Source organism: Symsagittifera roscoffensis, chromosome 6 (assembly GCF_963678635.1).
Source record: "Symsagittifera roscoffensis chromosome 6, txSymRosc1.1, whole genome shotgun sequence".
Classification (NCBI taxonomy): domain Eukaryota; kingdom Metazoa; phylum Xenacoelomorpha; order Acoela; family Convolutidae; genus Symsagittifera; species Symsagittifera roscoffensis.
In genome coordinates, this window is record NC_087067.1 from 22,878,244 (window position 1) to 22,895,280 (window position 17,037).

General features: G+C 36.6%; 1 protein-coding gene across 1 annotated transcript in view; it reads left to right on the plus strand.

Annotated features, from left to right (window-relative positions):
* Positions 1–5,847: 5,847 nt before the first annotated feature.
* The window catches only part of LOC134848562 (bromodomain testis-specific protein-like), a 35,229-nt gene continuing 24,039 nt past the window's right edge, over positions 5,848–17,037 (plus strand). The window contains exons 1-11 of the mRNA XM_063866076.1: positions 5,848–5,966; positions 6,713–7,016; positions 7,906–8,052; positions 10,207–10,848; positions 10,932–11,030; positions 11,104–11,361; positions 11,760–11,987; positions 13,363–13,779; positions 13,885–13,956; positions 14,031–14,426; positions 16,759–16,942. Coding sequence (XP_063722146.1) covers positions 5,929–5,966; positions 6,713–7,016; positions 7,906–8,052; positions 10,207–10,848; positions 10,932–11,030; positions 11,104–11,361; positions 11,760–11,987; positions 13,363–13,779; positions 13,885–13,956; positions 14,031–14,426; positions 16,759–16,942 — 2,785 coding nt within the window. The 5' untranslated portion in view covers positions 5,848–5,928. The remainder of the gene's footprint in view (positions 5,967–6,712; positions 7,017–7,905; positions 8,053–10,206; positions 10,849–10,931; positions 11,031–11,103; positions 11,362–11,759; positions 11,988–13,362; positions 13,780–13,884; positions 13,957–14,030; positions 14,427–16,758; positions 16,943–17,037) is intronic.

Here is a 17,037-nt window from a genome sequence, read left to right on the forward strand (position 1 = left end):
AATTCGGTTCTAATAAATGAGGGATTTTTTTTGTAAAACGGCCCAAAATTATCATTTCCTAATTGAAATTGTTCTTAATTTGAAACCCAGATTTATTTTGGATCAATTGAGCAATCTCCCCCCCCCCCATTCTCGCGTGGGGGGGGGGGGAGATAGCTCAATAGGTACTTGAGACATGTTTGTAACCACTTGAAAAAAGAAAATGAAGAACATGAAATCATAAAACATATTTTCCAACGACTGTGGAAAGCTAAAATTTACAATATCAAAGCTCAAAAGTTTCATTCGGATTAAAAAAAGAATCAATAAAACAGCCATAAAAAGCGACTTTTTTTTCCTTTCTTAACATAAAAAAAAGTTTTTGCGAACAATATTAAGGTGCTGCGGAGAACCGTTTTTGCTACTCAGATACAACGCTAGAGCACCACTCCTGGTAAATCGCTTTCTTCGATGAGGCTATGGTCGCTTAAACAAAATTTTAGCAGTAAAATGTTCACTTTTTATCAATGATTTTAAACTTAGTTATATTAATAATGTGAAAAACGTCTCAGAATTTGTAATTTTTGTACAAGTTTGGGTTATTCTTTGAGAAAAAACTGAGGAGGAGTTGGATCATGGAGTTTGATCTAGAACTTTCAATAAATATCGCTCTTATTGATCAATTGATTTGAGGTTTTTAAGTGAAATAAAAACCAATCTTATCATCACACTGAAACCCTTCCTTTCCCTATCTTAATACATTGGGAAACCTATTCCCTATGTTAATACAATGCATTTCTAAACCTTATACGTAGGGATATCTATACACTATATCACAAATTGTAGAAGTTAGCTAAGAAACGCAAGTATCGGCAAAATCGAGCCCCAAAAAATTCGGGCGCCAAAAATTTCCTGAAACTTACCATCTCAAACCCTACCATCTTAAAACATAGGAAACCTAATCCCTATCTTAATAGATAGGGAAATATATTCCCTATCTTAAAACATAGTTTGCTGACCGGATACTCCATAGCCTATGTTAATACAGGGGGGTCAGCAAGCAACTACCCCCACCCTGATCAGCCCCAACATATACTACTCTATTTGAAAAGTCTTTGAGACTTCATTTTTTTCAGACAACCAAGTTACAGTTGCCACTGCGAGTGAGTTTTCACGGATTTGCAATAAAAAAATCTAATTTCATCATACTTGTTTGGAACGCTACAATTTGTTCATAATTTTTTTATTTGCCCATTAAAAGATAATTGAATTTCGACTGGCTACAGTTTCATTTATGATAAATGGAAAAATTTGGCAAAAATGAGCCCAATTTTTTCAATTCGGTTCTAATAAATGAGGGATTTTTTTTGTAAAACGGCCCAAAATTATCATTTCCTAATTGAGATTGTTCTTAATTTGAAACCCAGATTTATTTTGGATCAATTGAGCAATCTCCCCCCCCCCCCCCCATTCTCGCGTGGGGGGGGGGGGGGGGGAGATAGCTCAATAGGTACTTGAGACATGTTTGTAACCACTTGAAAAAAGAATGAAGAACATGAAATCGTAAAACATATTTTCCAACGACTGTGGAAAGCCAAAATTTACAATATCAAAGCTCAAAAGTTTCATTCGGATTAAAAAAAGAATCAATAAAACAGCCATAAAAAGCGACTTTTTTTTCCTTTCTTAACATAAAAAAAAGTTTTTGCGAACAATATTAAGGTGCTGCGGAGAACCGTTTTTGCTACTCAGATACAACGCTAGAGCACCACTCCTGGTAAATCGCTTTCTTCGATGAGGCTATGGTCGCTTAAACAAAATTTTGCAAAAAAAAATTTTTTTTTTTCATAAATTTCGATTTTTTTTCAAAATTATTCTCGATACTCATGTAAGATAACTTCAGTTGGTCAATTGATTGCGTGCTATAAACACATCATTCATCTACTTGCGTTTGCTGACGTCTTTTTATAGAGTTTTTTCGATTTTGCTGGGGGGAGATAGCTCAATTGGTCATTACGGGGGGGGGGGGGGGAGATTGCTCAATTGATCCTTTATTTTTGCTGATTGAGCCTTTATTGATCCTCTATTAATTTCAACCGATCAGTTTCGAGTATCATGATCGAACTTTCAAAATAGCAAAAAGATCAGCTTTTGGGCCGTATAACAGAAAATACCCATAAACGATAGTACAAATTGAGTTAAGCCGTGGGCAAGTCTTCTCTTAGACCGACCTTCGCATAAACATTCAAATCACAGAGTTTGCGTAAGAGATCAAGTCTTACTTCTTTTTATCACGGAAGCCCAACCCGTTTTGGCCGACCAACCCTATTTCTTCAACAAGAGCCTTATAGACGCCAATTTATAAAGCGGAGCCAGAGGTAGAGCCGGAAAACACGGTTTTTTCGTTACAACCATCAGAAAGTAGCTAAATTGTGGTCAATTTGGAATTTTTGGGAGATCAAAGCTTTGAATTTTGAGTCAATTTGAATTTTTTGTAACGCCCATGATTTTCAAAGATCCAAAGAACCTACGAATTGCTTAGGATCTTAGGAAAATTGGTATAAAAAATCTGCGATTGATGGTATCTAAAATTGAGAATCTATTGTTCGACTCTTTAGAGTTATGGTCTTCTCAATTTATCGGGTTTTCCATTCAGCTATTCACTCAGTTGATTGCGTTAAATTTGAAAATGTCTTCGTATTCGTTCACTCTTCTCAGCTATTTTGGTCATAGATAGAGGGAAAGGAAGCTTTATTTTGGTCCCTTCCAATATGTATTTCTTTGCGTTGGTTTATTGCTTTTTGCTTCAAATAGCATGAATGTATTATAAAGGTTGAATTCAGACATGCAGTTGTGTTATTGTATTCATCGGCTTTCTGCAGAATCGCTACGAGAACTCCAAGCCATCTGTCGGAGCTCCGATCGAACAACTTGAAATGAATGTAATAAGCCTTTGGTTGAATTTTAAAAGCGTTCTATCGCAGCGTTGCTTTCTAGTAGCGTGTACTATTTTATGCTACTTTGTTATTTTATTCAAATTTTCTTTCAAACTGAATCCAGTTTTTTCCCTAAAACTCCAGGGCCGTGGAGTTTTTTGAGCTGAAATTTTACTCATATGTCGACCAGAACATAACCCACCTTGACGCCAATTTTCAGAAATTGGGATGCCCGAGGTGAGCAGAACTTCGGCTATTTTGATTTAAAGCCGAATCGATTTGGATCATTTCTCAGCGTTCATTTTGCTTGTGCGTCACGTGAAAATCTCGACCAATCAGATCACTCAGAATTTCATGTACACGGTGAACTTTGTAAATTTCATTATCAACATGGCCGCGCACATGAGCATGTTATACAGCTGTTAAAAAGACAGCAAATTTATGTAAAAAGGTAAAATGGAAGAGGTTGGATTTCAAAAACCGACAGATATTTGGTAATTCAAAGTAATTATTATGTTTGTATGTTGTTTCAGGTAATTTACGATCGAAGTGTTCATTGGGAGAGTTGTAATAGGCGCTAACCTTTAGAGAAAAGATTTTTCACAAGATGGCAATGTGACTATGTGAAGGATCCTATAAAATTAATAAATCAGATATTTTACGTAAATACGAGTAATAAGGTTAAAATTTTGGCAGCAAAATGAGGTAGGTCAACTGAGGTTCTCTATGTATTGAAATCAGTGGTTATAATTCTGGTGTCGAGGAATGCAATGACGACAAAAAAATTAACCAGATTAGCCTTTCTCAATGTAAATGAAACCCAGCTAGTTTCTCTGTTTTTCTTCGCCAGAAATTAACAAAAATATCCGAAGTTATTTTGTTCGAAGCTCCACAAATGCATTCCTATAATTAAAAGTGAACTGAAATTTGAAAATCTGACAGGAAAACTGACGGCGTCGATTTGAGAATAATGTTTTTTTTTCTGCAGTTACTGGAAAATAGAAGCAAAAACCTGAGGGCGAAGGACTATGAAGTCTTAGTTGTCTCAAAAGCTATAGCAGAGAACTGCATTTTTTAAAAAACTGTAGGAGTCAGTTTCTAATTTTTAAGTATGCCTTGATATAAAAACCCTGTTCATACGATTATTGTTTAGATAATCTCCCAATGCAACTACGTCGTTTTTATAGGAACTGCCACTCCTGCCGATTTTCTAAAAACTCATATAGATATTTTGTTTCAGCGCAAATATACCAATTGATTCTTGTGGTAAGCTACAAGATGACCCTATTGCTACACCAGTCGAAACAAAACATGAACCCACCGATAACGTGAGCGAAAACTCAAAAGAGAGTGCTTCCGCGCTTGCACCCATAGACCCCAAAGATGTGACAATACTACCTCCCCCAGAATACCGTTGTCCAGGTAGAGGTAGATGGACAAATCAACTCAAATACCTCCTGGTGACAGTAATCAAGCCAATATTGAATTTGAAGTGCTCGAGGTATTTCAAGACACCTGTAGACCCAATAACTCTAAGAGTTCCGGTGAGTAAATCTGACGCATTTTCTAATGCATTGCAATAGATGAGATCTGCTTTGATGGCCTGTTCTTTCAATTTGAACCGTCATTACACTTGCCAGCTTGCAAGCGTTAGTGTATTAGTACGAACCTTCTTTTTTCCAACCTTGAGCCTTTATTGATCCTCTATTAATTTCAACCGATCAGTTTCGAGTATCATGATCGAACTTTCAAAATAGCAAAAAGATCAGCTTTTGGGCCGTATAACAGAAAATACCCATAAACGATAGTACAAATTGAGTTAAGCCGTGGGCAAGTCTTCTCTTAGACCGACCTTCGCATAAACATTCAAATCACAGAGTTTGCGTAAGAGATCAAGTCTTACTTCATTTTATCACGGAAGCCCAACCCGTTTTGGCCGACCAACCCTAATTCTTCAACAGGAGCCTTATAGACACCAATTTATAAAGCGGAGCAAGAGGTAGAGCCGGAAAACACGGTTTTTTCGTTACAACCATCAGAAAGTAGCTAAATTGTGGTCAATTTGGAATTTTTGGGAGATCAAAGCTACCAAAATAGGTCAATTTGAATTTTTAGTAACGCCCATGATTTTCAAAGATCCAAAGAACCTACGAATTGCTTAGGATCTTAGGAAAATTGGTATAAAAAATCTGCGATTGATGGTATCTAAAATTGAGAAACTATTGTTTGACTCTTTAGAGTTATGGTCTTCTCAATTTATCGGGTTTTCCATTCAGCTATTCACTCAGTTGATTGCGTTAAATTTGAAAATGTCTTCGTATTCGTTCACTCTTCCCAGCTATTTTGGTCATAGATAGAGGGAAAGGAAGCTTTATTTTGGTCCCTTCCAATATGTATTTCTTTGCGTTGGTTTATTGCTTTTTGCTTCAAATAGCATGAATGTATTATAAAGGTTGAATTCAGACATGCAGTTGTGTTATTGTATTCATCGGCTTTCTGCAGAATCGCTACGAGAACTCCAAGCCATCTGTCGGAGCTCCGATCGAACAACTTGAAATGAATGTAATAAGCCTTTGGTTGAATTTTAAAAGCGTTCTATCGCAGCGTTGCTTTCTAGTAGCGTGTACTATTTTATGCTACTTTGTTATTTTATTCAAATTTTCTTTCAAACTGAATCCAGTTTTTTCCCTAAAACTCCAGGGCCGTGGAGTTTTTTGAGCTGAAATTTTACTCATATGTCGACCAGAACATATCCCACCTTGACACCAATTTTCAGAAACTGGGATGCCCGAGGTGAGCAGAACTTCGTCTATTTTGATTTAAAGCCGAGTCGATTTTGATCATTTCTCAGCGTTCATTTTGCTGTGTGCGTCACGTGAAAATCTCGACCAATCAGATCGCTCAGAATTTCATGTACACGGTGAACTTTGTAAATTTCATTATCAACATGGCCGCGCACATGAGCATGTTATTGAGCTGTTAAAAAGACAGCAAATTTATGTAAAAAGGTAAAATGGAAGAGGTTGGATTTCCAAAACCGACAGATATTAGGTAATTCAAAGTAATTATTATGTTTGTATGTTGTTTCAGGTAATTTACGATCGAAGTGTGCATTGGGAGAGTTGTAATAGGCGCTAACCTTTAGAGAAAAGATTTTTCACAAGATAGCAATGTGACGATGTGAAGGATCCTATAAAATTAATAAATCAGATAATATTTTACGTAAATACGAGAAATAAGGTTAAAATTTTGGCAGCAAAATGAGGTAGGTCATCTGAGATTCTCTATGTATTGAAATCAGTGGTTATAATTCTGGTGTCGAGGAATGCAATGACGACTAAAATGAACCAGATTAGCCTTTCTCAATGTAAATGAAACCCAGCTAGTTTATCTGTCTTTCTTCGCCAGAAATTAACAAAAATATCCGAAGTTATTTTGTTGGAAGCTCGACGAATGCATTCCTATAATTAAAAGTGAACTGAAATTTGAAAATCTGACAGGAAAACTGACTGCGTCGATTTGAGAATAATTTTTTTTTCTGCAGTTACTGGAAAATAGAAGCAAAAACCTGAGGGCGAATGACTACGAAGCATTAGTTGTCTCAAAAGCTATAGCAGAGAACTGCATTTTTTAATAAAACTGTAGGAGTCAGTTTCTAATTTTTAAGTATGCCTTGATATAAAAACCCTGTTCATACGATTATTGCTTAGATAATCTCCCAATGCAACTACGTCGTTTTTATAGGAACTGCCACTCCTGCCGCTTTTCTAAAAACTCATATAGATATTTTGTTTCAGCGCAAATATACCAATTGATTCTTGTGGTAAGCTACAAGATGACCCTATTGCTACACCAGTCGAAACAAAACATGAACCCACCGATAACGTGAGCGAAAACTCAAAAGAGAGTGCTTCCGCGCTTGCACCCATAGACCCCAAAGATGTGACAATACTACCTCCCCCAGAATACCGTTGTCCAGGTAGAGGTAGATGGACAAATCAACTCAAATACCTCCTGGTGACAGTAATCAAGCCAATATTGAATTTGAAGTGCTCGAGGTATTTCAAGACACCTGTAGACCCAATAACTCTAAGAGTTCCGGTGAGTAAATCTGACGCATTTTCTAATGCATTGCAATAGATGAGATCTGCCTTGATGGCCTGTTCTTTCAATTTGAACCGTCATTACACTCGCGAGCTTGCAAGCGTTAGTGTATTAGTACGAACCTTCTTTTTTTCCAACCTAACTCGCAAATAAAAGTGTTCATCAAAATTCACTTATTTGGCGGCACTTTTGCTATTATCACGATCTGTTGCATTGGAAATTTCATAGCATCTGTCCTCTGCTGTATTTGTGGCTAGTGATTGTGATTTATTGAGCGTCCGTAGCTGAGTGATTAGTGCGCGAGACTCATAATCTCGAGGTCGCAGATCGAATCCGAGGTGTAGCCGAATTTTACTACTCGTGGCGTATTTCCACTTTTCTTCTTGCTTTTTATAGAGCTGCTTTTGTTGTGTTCTCGCTAGTGTGTGCGAAGCACAGCTTCGCCTCTGTTTTTAAGTTTTGAATCATGGTGCAAGTACAGCCAAATTATGCTAACGAATCAGTATTTTCTTCAGCTTTAGTTAAGAATTGTAGCCTTCGACCCAATGTTTTTGCTATCAAAAGGATTACATGAGTTTCTAAAAAAAAGAGTGACAGCCGGTACTCAATTTTTAGGCTGATTAAAATACAAAAAATGATTCAAGTGGGGTTTGGGGACTTATAGTATACCATTCACACAGTCTACTTCTTTAATGCCATTATGCATTCTAGACTCACTGCATTATCATCCTCAATGTGCATCCTACCATCTATCGCTATCAGCTGAGAAAACATGAGTTTTAAAACGGTTCGAAAGGAAATGAAGATTTTAATCTGGGCATGCACTTTCGTCGTAAAAGCAGGTTTATCATTCAACCCTTGTGTAATTAATTATTGTCTTTTTCAGAATTACTACGACATAATCACAAATCCGATGGATCTGGGTTCCATAAAGAAGCGCCTGGAAAATAATTACTACATAAATGCTCAGGAATGCATAGATGACGTCAACCTTATCTTAAGAAATTGCTACACTTTCAACAAACCAGATCATGTAAGAAATCACGTTTCTTAGGAAGCAGCTATTTGAAATCCCCATTTTTTTTGTCTATCAAAATGTCCCAATTTTCCAGGCATAGTAATTGGACGCATGAGATTATTCAGGCGTCAAGTCTTTTTGGCGTCAAGCGTCAGGACGCATGAGATCAGATCACGTCTTTCTAATTCAGTCTCTAATATTATGATTCGTACTTTGTTTACAAGCGGTTTTATGTGATCATTCCACTTTTTCTCAACCCGAAGTCGCGCAGTTTAGTTGCTGCCTGGTATTCTAAGAATAAAATGGATACCAGAGGTCCAATTTCGAATCCCGTTTGTTAGATTTTATTTCACAGCAGATAATTAAGTGTCAAAAAACGATGTGAAGACATTCATATAGGTCGTGTTGATTTTATTTTCAGGAAATTGTTCACGCTCATTTTTTTCGCGGTTTGGTTATTGATTTGTTTTCACGTTCAGTTCAGTTTTTTTGCTAAAAGAAAAATATTTTATGCTCTCTTATTACGATAGTGCGGAAAAACGTCGATGACTCGAAAGTGGAAAGTGGAATTTAATTTTTTCCTAATGGAATAAAAAACAATTATGAATCCAGAGTTCCCAAAATGGTTTAATTTTATGGAAAAAAAGTTAACGAAGTGAAGACACTTTTGTAGGTCGGATGTTTTCCGTTTATTTTTATTTTGAAATTTTTAATTCTTAAAAATTGTTTTAACTGAAATATAGTTTTTTTGCGGTTTGAGATATGATTTCCACTTTTCTTAAATATAGCTAATTTTTACCTTCAATTTCTTCTAAGTTCAATACAACTTCTTCTACAAAAAGGAATGCAAACTACGCTCTCAAATTACGAATGTGCAAATGGCAAGAAGAACGTATTGAAGACTCTTATATAAGTTGTGATGAACTTCTGTTTTTTTTTCAGGAAAATTTCTTAAAATTTGTTCACGCTCAAAGTTGATTGTTTCACAATTTGATAAATTCTTTTTCAGTTCAGTTCTTTTCCTTTGTTAAAAGGAAAGCAAACTCACCTTTCGAAAAGCAAAAGTGTTAAGGTCACAAAAAAGCGTGATTGACTTCTAATTTCGAAATTAAATTTTATCTTTTATATACCAGAGGAATTAAAGCCTCATCTAATAATCCAGTTTTCTCAAATTGAGTCAAATTAATTTAAAAAGTGTCAATTCTACATTTCTCTGGAAAAAATTGTCTTTTAAAATCGAATAAAAAAAATATAATTTTTTTGTTTACGTGCGTTCATTGGCTCTTTTCAATTCTGTTGGCTATATATTTTTCCGCAAAAATCGAAGTTGAAAATTGTTTTAAAATAAGTTCATTCTTTTTTTGGCTTACTAGAGTTAATTGACCGTTTTCCAACTGCCTGTTGTCTATTTTTTTTTTCAAGAGTCGATGAACGTAGTTCAGACTGTTATATAGGTCGCGATGCTTTTTTTATGGTTTTTTTTTTCAGAAAAAGTCATAAAATTTGTTCAGGCTCAAACGTACTTTTTCGCGGTTTGACTTTTGATTTGTTTTCAGTTCAGTTCATTTCCTTTGTTTAAAGAGAGACAAACTCCACTATCGAACTGCAAAAGTATAGAGGCCACCAAAACGGGATCGACTTCGTTTCAAAAGTGGAATTTAAGTTTCAGATTTCCCAGCGAAATTTTTTTTTACCTATTGATCCAGTTTTCTAAAATTGGGTCAGTTTTAGCGAAAAAATGCCAATCATAAATTAGTCTAGAAATTCAAAGAGCTTCAAGGGCATATATTTTTTCTTTGAGATATGAATTTTTGCAAAAAAAAACAAGTCCATTTTTTTCTGTTCAATTGCAATCATAGACTCTTTTCCAACTGTCTGTTGGCTATTTTTTTGTTTTCTTCTCTATATGAACGCAATAATCAGTTCGTTTTTAATATCGTTCAATAACGCTTTTGCAACTGTTTTGGGACCAGGAGGTCCTATGTTCGAATTCAGCCAATGCGGAAACGTTTTGAAAGCAATTGGTTTTTTTTAAACATATGCAGGAAGAAAAGCATAGCCTCTCTGAAGTAAGTGAAGCTGAATTTAACTTTATATATAACAATTTTGTAAATTTTTACTACATGCTAACTTGATTCAAGGCCTTATATAGCTCTTTAATTTTTTTAGTGCGTATACCTAGAAGGCCGCAGCTTAGAAGAGCAATTTAAAAAGAAAATAGGTAAAATGCCATTTGACGAAATCGAGATTCCGTTCAATTCGAAATCGCAGACAGTGGGTAGTCCCAAGAAAAAGTACGTTCCGATAACGCCCTCGCGGCACCCAGTTGTGCACTCCACTTCTTCAGAGCCATCTGCAGTTGATAGTGTTAAAGTTGAGCCACCAGTGCTTGTCGAGAGTACGCAGCCCGACTGTCCACCTACGTCATCTTGCGACGTTCTTAAAGAAGAGCAACCCTCGCCGCCTCCTCTAGAAGACGCAAGAACTCCGCAAGTCGAGTGTGATCAAGAGGACAACGATGACGAGCCATTGGCGCCACCTCCGCTCACCCCGGCACCTCCAGTTTCAGAGGACAACATATCTCCCGCTGATTTGTCCTCGCAGACTGTAACGCAAAGCGGCTTGCCAATCCTAGAATGTGCCATAAACAGGCCGCAACTTAGTCCTGATGATTCAGTGAGCAGTGCGGTAGATGATACGACGGTACACTCTACACAAGAAGACGACAGGCTGCGATTTGGAAACGCTTCATCCAACGCTACTAACCCTCTAAATATATCAATAGATGAAACAAAGGAAGACGATTGCTCAGTAAGCCATGTTATTTTCTCTCACTCGAGCTGCAGTTACATTTGAGAGGTATTTGATTTTATTACACGATCATTTCTTTTTAGGCAAGTGATACAAGTGCTCCCTTTGATGGTCAAGAAAACGGAGAGCTGCATACAATAGTTACGTCAAGTGTGAGACCATTTGCCGTTCAACCCTCTAAGGTTCAATTTTGCACCCACGTGATTTCAATAAAGGTTGATTGGCTTATTTTTTATCTTTTATTTCCTCGTTTAGACGAAAAAGGGAGTAAAAAGGAAAGCAGATACAACTACACCGCACACACCATCATTCAACAAAACAAACTCTGCCTCTTCATTCTACGCTGATGATAGCAATTCTGCTAGAACGAGCACGCGCAAAATCAAGCCGCCAAACAAGGAGCTTCCTGGTGAAGACGAACCGTTTGGGAAGGCGATGAAAAAATCACCTCTCAATAATCAATTGCGATTCTGCGAAAAACTCATCAAAGAGTTGTTAGGGAAATCACACGCTGTAAGTAACCGAAATTGACTAAGTGAAGTACCCAGTACAGTTTACTCTCATCTTCCTATATAGAGATATATAGATTGTAGATGAATTCTTGATTTCTTCCGAATATTCGGCTCATTCAAATTGAGAATGTCTCAAAATAATCACAAAGTCATATTTGAAGGCTTGATCAAATTCTAGTTCTGAGTATAAACTTGAGATGCATATGAGTTTATTTGTGATTCTATGTTCCAAGTAGTGCTATACGTGTCTATGGCTCTTGATTTATTTTACTCTGAAGGAAACAATTTAGGCTGATAAATGCATTGAGATACATTCAAATTATTGTTACGGCTAAGAAGTTTTACGGCCTTATCAATCTGATTCAATGCAATGTAACATGGTACATTTGTTTTAATTAGGAATATGCATGGCCCTTTTATCAACCGGCCTATGAAAAGTGGCACCTCCCTGACTACTTGGAGAAAATAAAGAAACCAATGGATTTGGGAACGGTTAAAAAGAAGCTAGAGGCGCGTGAATACAAGAGTGTGAACGAGTTTGCTGAAGACATGCGGCTTATTTTTCACAACTGCTACCAGTACAACCCCTCTGACAATCCAATTCATCAAATGGCGCAGAAATTACACGTTGGTTCAAGCACTTACAACTGCATTTTGTCTAAATATCAAAATGTATGCTCAAAGGGAATCTGTCCAAAAGAAAAGGATAGCCGGTTACTGTGCAACTAGCACAGAATGTTCCGACCATAGTCTTGAAAAACATATAAAAAACGTTTACAAATTAGTGTGTTTTTTCTGCGTGGTGTGATAAAAAGATCTGAACGAACAAATAGAACTTCGGCATAACGTTTACAAATTAGTGTTTTTTCTGCGTGGTGTGATAAAAAGATCTGAACGAACAAATAGAACTTCGGCATATTCGGCGGTCATAGTAAAATAGGCGAATTGGAATACAGTTTTTTAGGGCACTAAGAAACTCCGAAGACCAACTTTACTTGAGTAAAATTAAGTTTTCACGGCTTAAATTAAGCAAAAATAAGCTATTGCTAGCCTGCATTCTTTTCTTATAAGCCCCTGGTCCTGCTCAGTATAGGACCAACCTTGGGGGCGAAAGATGTCATCTATTTCGCCGCAGCCGATCCCACCTTGAGGAGGCGGATGACACTGGGACCCCTCCAACCGTGACCGAAGTGGGAATCGAACGCATAACCCACGTGTTGATATACGTGTGCCTAACGCGCTCCCCTTATTAGCTCGAAATTAGACCAAAAATGAAAAATTTTCGGACCGGGTTTTCTCGACACTAAAAAAAATTTTGGGAATTTTTAACGTGGTTCGAATCACGACTGAAAGGGCTTTAATATCACTCAACCCAGTCCGATAATTTTTTGTGGTACCTGATTTTGCGTGGGCGTGGAAAAAAAGAAAAAAAACTAAAACACACCCGAATACAAAGTTCCTCCCCATTTTCAATGGTCGTAACAATAAAATACAAACCTGAAATATAGATTTAATTTTTGAAAGGTATTTTTATGCGACAATGATCGTATTGGAGAAACTTTTTAATGTCGGTTTAATTTGTTTCTGGAAGAAGCCTTATAATTTTATGCTCAACTATGATTTTTCGCAGTTTGACTTCTATTTACATTTAATTTCAATTCTAGTTCATTTGCTAAAAGGAAAGCAAATTAGGGTCTGTAATATCAAAAGAGCACATTGCTTTAAAAAGTTTTGAATGAATTTTAGTTTCAAAGGAAGATTTTAGGTTTTAAGTGTAAAAGAATGTAAGAATGAAGTGATTTTCACTTTAATAGTTTTGATGATTCAATGAACGTAGTTTAGTGAAGAATCTTATATAAGTCTTGGTGATTTTTTTGATTAAGAATCAATGAAAATTGTTCAAACTTGAAAGTTAATATTTTTCAAAAAGAGTTTTTTTCTGTGTCCTTGAGTTCATGGACACTTTTCGCTATATATGTTGGCTATATTTGAGTTTTTTCAGTCAATGTTCGAGAATAAATTCGCGAGACTTCCTTCCAAAGCGTCGCCATCATCAAGTGAATTGTCGTCGTCAACAAGTACAAGTTCGGAACGCAGTCTAAACGGGATTTCGATTCATAACCGAGCCTCCCATTCGCATCCATCGGGTTACGGTAAAAGCTACCAGGCAAACTTTGTAGCTTCGAAGGTAGCTGCTGCCAAACAAGCATCCCCGAACAAATACAAGAAGGCAAATGGTGACATTCGAAGTGCGCATGACGGTCGCAAGAGTGCAAAGTATTTCAAGAGTCAAACTGTAACTTCTGCAAAATCTACCGAGCCTAGTCCGCAGTCTAAAAATGTGTCACCTCAACTGGCGGTTGTCAACCCACCGCCTGAAATACCAGATGCAGGGACCATTGCTGCTCTGCAAAAACAAGTATGACATCGTCCATTTAAAAGTGCAATATGAATGATTTAAAGTTTATTGGGCCATAATACCTGGTTATTAGGGTTTTGCAATCTAATATTGATTTTTTAATAGTTACAAATGGTCATGCAGCAGTTAACGCAGATGCAGCAAGGAGGCTTTCAACATGATGACAAAGCTCGTGATGTATGCATCAAATTGAAAGAATTTCTATATTTCTTTCATTAATTCAAAGACCTTGAAAATCGTGCTGATTTTAGGCTAGTAGTATACAGAGTCAAATAGACAACCTAAACCAGAAAAAGCCACGTGCTCCTAAGCGACCAAGAAAATCAAAGGTTATCGCAGATGCAGTCGATTCCAGCAGTAAATCAGGGTCTGTGGTCTCTTCAGCAGTGACTAGCAGCCACAGTATGGCCAACTCAGCGTCTATAGCAGAATCAGTGGCCACGACTGTTTCTATGGTAGCTTCTAGCAAACACGACAGACATGAATATGGTGCTATGGAATCCAAGATATCTCCTACGTCAGTTTCCTCCAACATCAAAACAGAACAGCCACCTCTATCTTCTCACAATTCTCAACCTAGTGATCTTCCAAACAGAGCAAGCGTCATCACTACCACTGCAGCAACCAACTCTAAGTCACTTAAAACTGTAAGAATTTTTCACTACTCTAAGGTGTATATCTGCTTGGCAGGTGAGATGCCAAAATCCTTACTCTTTCGAAAATATTGGCTATCTGATATTCATTAGACCGAATGTCTCAACCAATTGTCGCTAAAATCTGTAATTGATAAACCCCATGAAACCAAAAAAACTATTAAGAAAGGATGTTTTCAAATCATCCCTGATTTTTTAAAAATGAAATTTGATTAACGGAAGCCTAAATGTGTCAGCATGAAGAAGTTCAACAATTTGCACGGAAGAAATATTCTAACAATCTGTTCAATTGTGAACAAATTTGTTCTTCGTGCCTTACATCGTAACATCACGCATTCAGTCATAATAGCCCGTAAATAAACTGAGAAAACGGAAAACTTGAAATGTGTGTGTGTTTGGGGGGGGGGGGGAGGTTGGAGTCAACTTTTGAAAATTGAGTTTCAAAAAAATCAAAGAGGGAGAGAGGGCTTGTATTGTCGCATGAACAGTTTTGGCACAATTTTAGGCTCTTTTCCAGTCCCCCCTTAAAAATACCGATTTTATGTTTGTTTTACGTGTCATTACGGCTAAATGCGTGATGTTACGCTGTAAAGTATGAAGAGCAAATCTGTTCACAGTTGTCGATTTGTTCAGCACGCCAATTTTCATTGAAATATGACAACGTTAAATAAGCTTTTCAAAATTGAATTTGAAAGGGGGGAAACTGGAAAAGAGCCCAATTTTATATTTACGCTAACGTCAGCTTTGTGTGTTATTATGAACCTTTTTTTTCTAAGCTAACTCGCAAATAAAAGTGTTCACTTATCTGGAAATTTGAATGTAGCGTTGGAACTGCATAGCTGTAGCAGGTTCGAATTGCAGACGAAGACGAATTTTTGCTAATTTGAGGCTTATTTATACTTTAATTGTACTTTATAAAGCTGCTTCGCCTCTATGTGCAATTTTTCGTTGGGAAACTGGAAGAGGGCCGATTACTGTTATGGAATTCACAAAAACCTTTCATTAGCATATTGTTAGCATAGCTTTATACAATATTAAGAAGACAATTTTCCGGTGTCGAAAACTCATATTTAAATTTTAAAATATTTAGCTTTTAGCTGTAGAAAACTAGGTTTCGAAGCTTAGTTTAGCGCAGCGCAAGTCGTTAGACTAACAGAACTGGAAAATTTAATTGTGTAAAAACTTGAATTGTGAAAATTATGAAAAAAAGGGTTTTTTATGAGTTTCTTGGTTGACTGGGTTGATTTTATCAAAAAAAGAAATGGCTAATCATGAATTTTTATTGAAAATCGAAGAGCTTGAACGGCATATATTTTTTTTGTTGGAATTTCGAAAGTTGAAGTTTTTTAAATAAAAAATCGGCCCTTTTCAATATTTGTTTTCTGTTTCCTTTTCATTGACTATGTTTATGTCTATAAGCTATGTTGATAAATTAAACCATTGTTCGCATTATCCGATTGTTATGAAATTGACATGAGGACTAATTGAGCCATGACAAACATATGTGCTCTTCATACTTAACCTTTTAAAGCCACCCATTGCACCATAGGCTCTTTTTCCCCTCGTAAAATTTCAAAATAAAGCTATTCAAAAGTTGTTCACACGGCATTTTGCGTGTAAGAAATGTCAGAAAAATTGTTCACCTGTTCACGCTGACACGTTTTAATGCAGTTTATAACATGAAAAGTCATTGTAAATAAGTTTTCATATATTAAACTTCCGAAAAAATCAAGGGGGGAACTGGAAAAGTGCCGCACCATACAATCCATGATCATGCGAGGTGAGGGAAAATAAAAAAAAGAGCCTGCCGTTTTGATTTTCTAGCGCCTGGCCTGAAGAAAAACTTATAGTTCGAGCTGAATTCACAAATAGTTCTTAGTTTCGCGGCGCTAGATTTAACCTTGTGCTGACTGTTTCCAAGTCGAAAACATGTTGCATTAAAGAGGTCTTTGGTAAACACATGGCTTTTAAAACCAGTTAAGTTCAACTTCTCGGCAGCATGGTACAATTCTGAAATAACGTTTGTATTAAAATTTTTAATTTTCTATGCAATATTAGAGTTTGAATATGCTACACCAAATTTGTTGGGTTAAGACGATTTTCTTGTAAATAAATTGTTTCGTCAAGTGAGCTATTTTAATATGTAACATTTAATGCAAAAGAAAGCTGTTATTTTTCTGCGATCGCTCTTTTTTGAACGCTTTAAAGTTTTTGTAAACACGTTTGAGCTTGAGTTAATGTTCTTTGAATAATGCTTCAGAGAGTTTATTCAATTATATGTTTTCTTATATCTCAGCTTTTAAATATATTAATATTCATTTGTTAGGAGCCATCTCGGACAATTTCTCCGCCAGTATCTCGAACTATCGATTCATCTCCACACGATCTGGGTCCGGGCCAGTTACCGTTGACGAATGGTCCAGTCACTTCTGCTGCTGTTTCAATGAACACATCTTCGTCTTCGAGTATGCCAGGACCTAACAGCTATTGGTCAAACTCAGTCAGTAAAAGTAAGCTGAACCCTTGTTTGCTGAGTAGATTTGCCAAACATTTATCCAAATAGAATGTATACTCTCTAGACAGCATTAGTGTAATATTACATTTC